The sequence below is a fragment of the Telopea speciosissima genome, chromosome 3 (genome assembly GCF_018873765.1).
Source record: "Telopea speciosissima isolate NSW1024214 ecotype Mountain lineage chromosome 3, Tspe_v1, whole genome shotgun sequence".
NCBI lineage: Eukaryota > Viridiplantae > Streptophyta > Magnoliopsida > Proteales > Proteaceae > Telopea > Telopea speciosissima.
The window spans coordinates 20,384,650-20,393,685 of NC_057918.1; the positions used below are offsets into that span (position 1 = coordinate 20,384,650).

At 38.8% G+C, this 9,036-nt stretch overlaps 1 protein-coding gene across 1 annotated transcript; it reads right to left on the reverse strand.

The window, feature by feature from the left end:
* Positions 1–1,508: 1,508 nt before the first annotated feature.
* Positions 1,509–9,036, reverse strand: LOC122653717 (amino acid permease 8-like). Its single transcript, XM_043847652.1, has 6 exons — positions 8,934–9,036; positions 6,589–6,822; positions 5,600–5,693; positions 4,637–4,997; positions 3,523–3,744; positions 1,509–2,112 (listed from the first exon to the last, which is right to left on the reverse strand). The coding sequence occupies exons 1-6, from the start codon at positions 8,974–8,976 to the stop codon at positions 1,684–1,686; spliced, it is 1,383 nt and encodes a 460-aa protein (XP_043703587.1). The 5' UTR covers positions 8,977–9,036; the 3' UTR covers positions 1,509–1,683.

Genomic DNA, 9,036 nt, shown 5'->3' on the forward strand with positions numbered 1-9,036 from the left:
GGCAGGGTCAGTGCAAATATCAGTAGCATAATAAATATGTGTTCCTCATCATTAATATGTTTGCTCACAGTAATTATGGCCTCTCGGCAGAATTGATGATTGCATCTTTGATGCACTGCTAATTATCTAACCCGGTTAAATATGACTGAAGTTCAAAAAATTGGTCTGGATTGGACAGATTGATAGCCCTGTTAAGGTCTTATTATTGGGTTTTACATCAGATTAGCAGTGCAGCAACATGTACTTCAGTGATAGACTTTCTTAGTGAAGATTATTTCTCTAAAGTAAGTTGAAGTCCTTACTGAAAGTCCTAAGACACCCTTCAATCTGCTTTGCATTTAGGATTAGGATTTAGGACACTCAAAATATAATTTTAGGGATCCTTCCTTGATGATGTCCAGCTGATTCTGATTTCTTGATGCAGAGTGGTATAAAATGTTGTGATTAGGGTAGTCTGGCGAAAATCTTGCGAGTACATGGAAGACTTTCTTTTCTTTTGTTTTTTCTCTCATGCTCCTACTATTGCAATCAGATCATGAACCAAACCAGATGGAATTAATCTGCTATTGTTCACAAAATGAGAATCAGAAACCAACCGGAAACCGTCGGTTCTTTGTTTAATCAGGTCATCTTTGGGGCTCAAAAACTCAATTGTATCAACATTGAGAATAAGAAAAGAAAGTGTATGATACAAAAATAGATTAAGCAATGAGGTACTCTCTCTCTTTCAACTACTAGGAAGGAATGTTTCTCAATGGAGAAACTATAGCTATTTTCTCTTTCCTAATTAAGTAATGGAACCACTAGAATCCTTCGAATGGGTTACAATTCAGCACCGTTCAAGATCTTGAGAAGTTCCAACTGTTGAATGGAAAGGTCAGTTTGGATTAGCCATGTCTTCATAGGGAGAACCAAGTGCATGATAACAAGAGTTAGAGAGTACTACTTAACTCTGGTCTCTTGGGTATTCACTCACAGTACTAGAGGGTCTCAAACTCACAATGGAGCTCACCATGACATACTCACAAGTTTCGAAAATATAAATTATAAACTCTACCTTCTAAACCAAAAGATACATATGCATAGGGGAAGGGAAAGAGCTATTGGAATAGACTTGTTGGAAAAGACCCCATCAAAATGGATTCTCTAGAAAAACCATTGGAAGAGCAGGAGAAAGTGGAGCGGGCATTAAATGCTTGTACTGTTGTGGGAGCATTAAAGCTAGTGCGTGACATCATAGCTGCATCATTCTCTCTTGTTTTGAAAGAACTTGGATACAATATAGAGAAACCCTAATCCCAAAAGTATAAAATTACAACTCAGTATAAATGACTCCCAAAACCCCCACAACCCGCTCACCTGTGAGCGGGATCGCTGTTATTGAAGAAGAACTAAAAAAAAATACTTCTAGGATTAAACTAAGATCAGGCTTCACCAATAACAATAATCACGTACAAGACGTTGCAATTTGCACACTCATGGTGTTTTAGAAACCACCACATTGCTTCTTATCAAAAAGTTCTTGAATTAAAAATTTTGGATCCAAATATAACAATATGAGCATTCAACAAACTTAAAATCAATGAACTCAGTATTAAATCTGACCTACAATATTACAATACAAATAATCTTATTACCCTTCATCAACTTCCCAAAGTTAATTCCAGGACTGAAAGAGGGAACCTAGAATGTGACACTAAAGAACTTAGCATGCTTGAGTCGTTCAACTATATCAGCAACAGAACCTATTGCAGATACAAGTGAAACAAGGAAAGCAATCAAGCTCAAGCTTTGCAAAGCAAGCCATTTGTTGCTTCCTCTCTTGATCTTTGCTTGTGATATGTACATGGTCACAGGGAAATAAACTGTTAATGGCCAAAAGGCAATTGAGCCTAACAAACCCAGAATTGCATTAAAGAATGGTATTGCCATAGCAACTGCTGTTGTAATGATGCAGAATAAAGTTCTGAGGACAAGCTTGCAGATTGTGAATCGAAAGGAGGCTTCAGTGAAGGGCAACCTTACTGTGTAAACTTTGTTAAAGAAAATTGTTGAAGGCCATTTTGAAGCTAGCCATTTCTCATAGGATGTAAAAATAGGTTGTGCATACACCTGATACAGAAGCGAAATATATGATTCTTGTGATGAATTAATAATATTGGAATAGAAAATTTACCTGCCTAAATGTTGAACCAAATTTGAATCAGGTTTAATGAACCAGGTCGGTCTAACCAGCGGTCTAAATTTGGCTAAAAGAGGGGGGGGGGGCGGAAAATAGATGTTTTAAAACTAGAAATCCACTAGTCCTGGACTGATGAGTTTAGTCGATAACCCATGAGTCAAATCACACATTATAAATAAATAAAGGATAAGAGATCGCTGGTTGGTCGTGTAGTGCCTGCCTGCACCAGTGCGGGGGCCAATGAGAGCACACGTAGGAGCATCAACATAGATGCAATTTTTTATTTCATAGGATGTAAGGTGGTACACTGGTACTTTCATGCGCTCCTGTGTCTGGGGACAGGAGCTGCACAACCAAGTAGTGATCTTTTTCCCTAATTGAGGAAAGGGCAAGAGATCGCTGCTTGATCATGTAGCCCTTGCACCAGCGCCAGGGCATCAACATGGTTGAGATTTTTTTATTTCATGAGAAGCTCCTGTGTCTGGTATAGGAGCCATGAAACCAAGTAGCGCGCACTCCTGTGTCGGAGTGTGGCTCCTCCACCTAGACACAATCACCCATGACATGACTGTCCCGCCCCCATGAAAGGTAGAAATATCGCTCTTGTTGATGCTTCCACACGCGTTTTCATTGACCCACGCGCTGGAGTAGGGTTACGAATAGAAAACTCTCCCCCAATAGTTAAAGAACTAATATCATTGAAGCATAGGAATGTCCAGAAAATTTAAGAAACATCTTTTGAACCAGTAGAAACCTTTACTCACTGTTACAAAAGTGTTTTCTACAAAAAGAAAAAATGATTAACTTTCTTTTGGGTAAGAAAAAAGGAGAGAGAGATTACTTTGATCAACTGAGATAAGGCAGTGTTTTGTGTCTGTGAGTCTGTTAAGAATTTCTTAGATGTAAGTGAAAACTGTAGTTAAATCTACATAAATATGATAGTAAAACTAAGGCGCGTTGGGCTCTTCTGTAGCGCGATAGGGGGTGTAGCACACATCCAATGGCTCACAGTGCTTGGGCACGCAGCCCGACACCCTACCTGTGTGTTGGGCTGCATGCCTGAGCACTGCGGGCCGTCGGATGGTACGCTACAAACCCTGTTGCACTACAGAGGACCCAAATCTGACTAAGACTGTGTTTGATATGCATTCTTTATATGTATTCTAGGTCGATTTCACATTCTCGGGCGATACAAACAACTATTGTTATCATCTGAGAATGTGAAATTGATTTAGAATACATACCAAACGCTGCCTAAGTTATAAAATACACCGAAATGTACACATTGTTCAAGTATTAAAGTGTGAATTATTAAATTAGTAAGAATGGGCAATGCATACCTGAAAAGCTCCAATTAAATGAATAAGAACAGCAAGGTTTGCAATGTCGACTAGCCAGAAGGGTTCATAGAATCCGGTGAGAATATTTCCAGGAGCATTGTTTCCGAAGGCCACATATCCCATGCAACCAAGTGATACATAGAATAACGTTGTCACTCCCAGACCATACAGACTTGCTTTCTTCATCGTTTTGTTCTCTGCCGGTGGAGATTTTAGGGTGTCCTTCATTACAATTTACAATCCCAAAAGAAACAAAAAAAAATTATCAAAAAGGGTTATTGCATATATCTGTATGTAGTTAACCTACGTTATTTTCCCTTGAGCTCCATTTTAAAGAAGGAATTTTCTATTTGACACCCATCAAGGTTTGAAATTTTTTTTTGCCCTTTTGATATAATGCAAAATTTTTTAATGAGGATAATAATGTCATTTTATATGTATATTCGAAAAAAATATGTTTGAGACATAATGATATGTATGTTGCTTTCAAATTATTTTTGAAAATCCCTTTATACCCTTATCTTAAAAACTTTTGAAAATAAGACAATTATACGGAGGTCTTCAGTTCTAAATATACCAATAGAGGTGTTATTTAGACCTTCCCTTAAAAGAAAATCACCAAGCAAATAGTGAATGATTTAACACAAACTGACAACTTATGAAAAACCCAATCAAAATATTACAAGCCATTGGATTGCGGTTGGGAGTTGATTCACTACTCACATGGGGTGCCACCTCACATGAATGTCATCGTTCATGGGATGTGGGACCCACCTCTGACATGCAAGACCCATATCTCATGGACGGTGAGTGAGATCCATGTGGGTAGAGAATCTAAACTCTGGTCAAGTTGGTATCAGCTCCCCGCATGGGATGCCAACCCACATGGATCTTACCATCCATGAGATGTAGGATCCACCTCTAATGTGCAGGACCCACAACCCATGGACGGTGTGATCCATGTAGGGTGACACCCTATGTGGGAAGCTCGATACCAACTCAAAAAACCAATGACCCAACTGAAATTTTGGATTGGGATTGGTTCCTTATCTATTATTATCATATTGACCAACCCAACCCAAGACATTGCAATATTTTAACCTAATCGGCATACCTGGATTTCAACCAAAAGCATGGCATAAGTATAGGCAAAGGCAATATTTCCAAGAGCTTGGAAGGAATGCCAAACTTTTGTGGATTGAGAGATACCATTCACCCCTGCTTTAACACCAGTTAAGGTCCCTCTAAACTTGTGATGAGAAGCAAAACTTTGGATGCACAAGTACAAAGCAATGAATGAGTAAGTGAAGGACATTGCAGCTGCCATCATAGAAAGCAATGTTACTTTCTCCAAGTTTGGGAATTGAGACAATATAATTTCGATTCCACCAAAAATTAACATATATGTATTCCCTGATGTTCCACAGCTTGCATCATGACCCTTGTAATGGAAACAATTTGATCTTTTGAAAGCCCTGTTTTATTGACAAGGGTAGAGAATATTTGAAAATGAGATTAGTTTAAATAAAAAAAAAAACAAAAAACAAGAAGTTAATCAAAATAAAATTTTGTGAATGGATTTGATAAACATAATAAGGCTGACAAAGGCCAGGAGAATTCTTTTACTATAATAGAATAAAAGGTTGGGTATGCTAGCGAATATACCATAAGCTAGCGCACCCTATGTGTCTATCTCTCTCTTTCTTCTACTTCCTTATCCCTCAAAGGGGGAAGAGAGAGAAAGACACATAAGGGAATTCAGATCCTCTCTAATTACATTTAATTGTCAGAATCGACCACACCCATGGATGGTGGGAGATCACCCCCACACCCATTCCAAAATAGTACTAATTCCAAAGCATCCCATGATTTTGGAAGTTGGGGGAGGGCAAAATGGCAAATATTTTTTTCTTTTCAAACCAAATTTTTTTAAAATACGTTTATTTCTCTATTGTATTATTCCAGTTCCATGTTTTGCCAACAATAAAGACACTTAAAACAGAAAAAAGAAAAAGAAAAAGAAAAAAAAAGATGATTAGGCTCATTAAGCATAATTTAAGTGGATAAAATGACTCACATCATGCTTGTTGCAGCTACAATAACGTATCCAACTATAGTTCCCCAAAGCATCATGTATTGGCATATACCACATATAACCACATCTTTCTTCTCTGAAAGAACAACAACAAATATGTTTGCATTAGAGAGAGAGAGAGAGAGAGAGAGAGAGAGATTATGAACATACTATCCTTACATGTGTAATAATATGCAATAGTAGTTATAACATTTTTTTTTTTGGAAAAAGATCGTTAACCGGCACGTGGTTAGCATGTTTCCTACGCCTAGGCACAAATCAATGCCTTTGTGTGCTAAAAGATCGTTGAGTCCCTAATGAAATATGAAATTGCAATCAAACCAATGCCTCTGTGTGTACTTTCATTGGCTATCGTGCTAAACGATCAGTTAGCATTCTCTTGCCCTTTTTTTTTTTTAAAAAAAAATTATCATAGAACTTTTGACGAGCTTTTGACTCATGCTCATTTGAGCTGAAATTTTACAATGAGATCGATATGAGGTCCTCTTTCATATGGATCAACACATTTTGATTATCTCGCATTCGTGACAAGACAGTTTACTTAAATTTGTTATATATGCTTATCAGGACCCAAAGGAAGAGTGGAGAAAGATTGGAATACTTAGGCAGCGTTCGGTATACATTCTATGTCGATTTCGCAATCTCGGACGATAAAATGTTTTTATCTTCCAAGAATGCGAAATTGACCTAGAATACATTCCAAGAATGCACACCAAACACAGCCTTAGGCTATTGATGATAATTAATGAGTGAGGTTTGTGTTGGGTTGGTTTGGCTTGAAAAACCAAAAACCAGACCTGTATGAGGAATAGAGAAGTGGGTTGTTCAGGCCTGGCCCAGTTTTAAAAACCTTGGGAATTATCACCATTGGTGAATGGTAAGTAGTACAAATTAGGTGCGGTGTTCATTTTGCGTGCCCCTGTATATATATATATAAAAAGAGAGGGAGAGATTGAAATTGAAATACGTACCTAAACATGCTTTTACAACACCCACGTATGTGTAGTTCCTCCGACCGGTCACTGGGTCCGGAGATCGGTAGCAATCGGAAAGAAGAAGAGCAGTGTAATAGGTAATGACTGCAAAAATGACAAGAGCCAGTGGCCCAAAAATCCATCCCATCTGAGCAACACTCCATGGCAATGCTAGCACACCCGATCCTACCACCGCTGTTATGGCATGTGTTGTTGCAGTCCAAACAGTCCCTGTAAATTTTTTCCTACTACACATTAGTACTATTGATGTTTAATCATTTTGACATTTTAATTCTTGTCTGATGGTTAAATTTCGACCTGAAACAAGCATAAACTGTAATTACAAGATGAGATATACTTTTTATAAAATTATATAAAAAAAAATGCATTTTACTATAATAGAATTAAGAGTGTCAATTGGTTCGATTCAAGATACAGAACGACAAAACCAAACTGAACCAAGAATTGGATCACGTTTTTAAATCAAAATCAAACCAAGTTGGTTTGATTTTATACTCGGTTTATTAAACAGATTGGGAAGAGTTTTTAGTATTCTGAAATGTGTTCTGCGAGTGGAAGGGGTTGCAAAATGTTCATCATGTTGTGACAGGATTGTAAAGGCCGTGACTGTGATTATAAATGTACATGGGTGTTTTTTGGACTTGGCTCTCCTCTAGTTGTGGTGGGAGTTGGAGGATTCAGCCCAGCAAAAGCAGGGGTGTTTGGATCAACCCCGGACCCCTATGAAATGACCCAAACACCCCTGCTTTTGTTGGGCTGGATCCTCCAGCTCCCGTCACGGTTGAAGGAGAGCCGAATATGGGTTTTTTCGGTTCAGTTTGAAAATAGTAAATTTGCTTCAGTTTAGTTCTAACTAAATGGTGTCACCCTTGAAACAAAAATAAAACCAAACCAAGAAAAGATAATTTTTATTTTAAAATCAAAATCAAACCGATTCTTCTTCGATAAGCCCAACCCATCAACAGCCTCGAACTCTACTACACCAAACAGCTTTAAATTGTAAAATCTCAACAACCAAACGCATCTCATATGCCCGGGTGCCGTCTAGCTGGATGAACCAACATTTCTAAAAGGCAAAAGCAAATGGTCACCTTTCAGTGGGCAAAGGAATTCCCACTCCAGAGGGAAAAAAATTAAAAAGGCCAGGAAAGCTGAAAAGCTGCTCCCCCACTTTGTTAGTTTATTTATGGGAAAAAGGCTGACACGCCGCCAAGGTGCCCAATCCTCTTTCATCCCTTTTTGGAAAGATTCCCGTGATGATCCTTGACCCCATTGACCAGTCCATTGGAAACTGTCTAGTAGATATGGGTTCAAGTTTAGCTTGGCTAGCCCTAGCCTACTGGAAGCCTGCCCTAAAATTTCATGGCTTGGATTGGGCTTTTCAGCAAGTAAGTTGGGCTAGTGTTGTGATTCCAGGACCTAGGCTCGGACTGGGTTGAACCAGGGCAAAGAGAGAGAGAGAGAGAGGTCTACCTTGAACCCCTAGGCTAAGGGTGTCAATTGGGCGGATCGGTTCGATGTGGGTTTCAAGGAAACCGAAGCTGAACCGATAAAGATTTTTTCCGATTTCGGTTTGGTGTTGGTTTGTGTTACCGGGTCCAACACGGTTTGAGTAGGGCTCAATTCCTCCATTAACCTTTTCAAATGGGCTGGGCAGGGTTCATTTTTCATTTTTCGGATTTGCGTTCGGTCCTTTCGGTCGGGCTAATCGGGGGTCTATCGATATAGCCCAAACCAACCGATTAGTATCAAAGCCTATATTTGATGCCGGTCCATTATGAACTCGGTCTGATTTGGAACGGTTCGGTTTAAGCTCTGACACCCTTATCCTAGGCTGAGATATCTCAACCAAACCTCAGGCCAGATTAGGCCTGACCTGTGTGCCGGACTGGGCGAAATAAGGCCCAGCCGGGCCCAATTGCACCCCTGCTATCAATTTTATCCGGGTCATAGATTTGTATAAACCTACTAAGTCCGAATCTTTGTAGAGGAAAGGTCAACAAGCTAGCATTGTGTATGAAATGGTTAACAGTGAATGTTTTGGTAGATCCGGCCGGTTGGCTAATAAGGAACAGAGCTGTGTGTTTCTCTACTTCAGTCATGCTGACTCACATGCATAAAATCATGCCTTTGGAATCATGAAAACTCGTTTTTAATTAAAATTGTATTACATGTTTTAACCCTGAAATTTTGCATTCTTGGACAATAAAAAGAGTAATTTCATGTCGATTTCGCAAAATTTCAATTTGAAATGTTTGCAAAATCAACTAAAAATATTTTTCAAGAATACATACCAAACACAACCTGAGATGAATTGATACCTGTTCTCTGTCGACCATCATCATCATCCTTCTTCATGTCCATCTATTACCTTCAAAAGGCTCTCTCTCTCAGATTTCTTCTTCTTCTCTTCTTCTCTTCTCT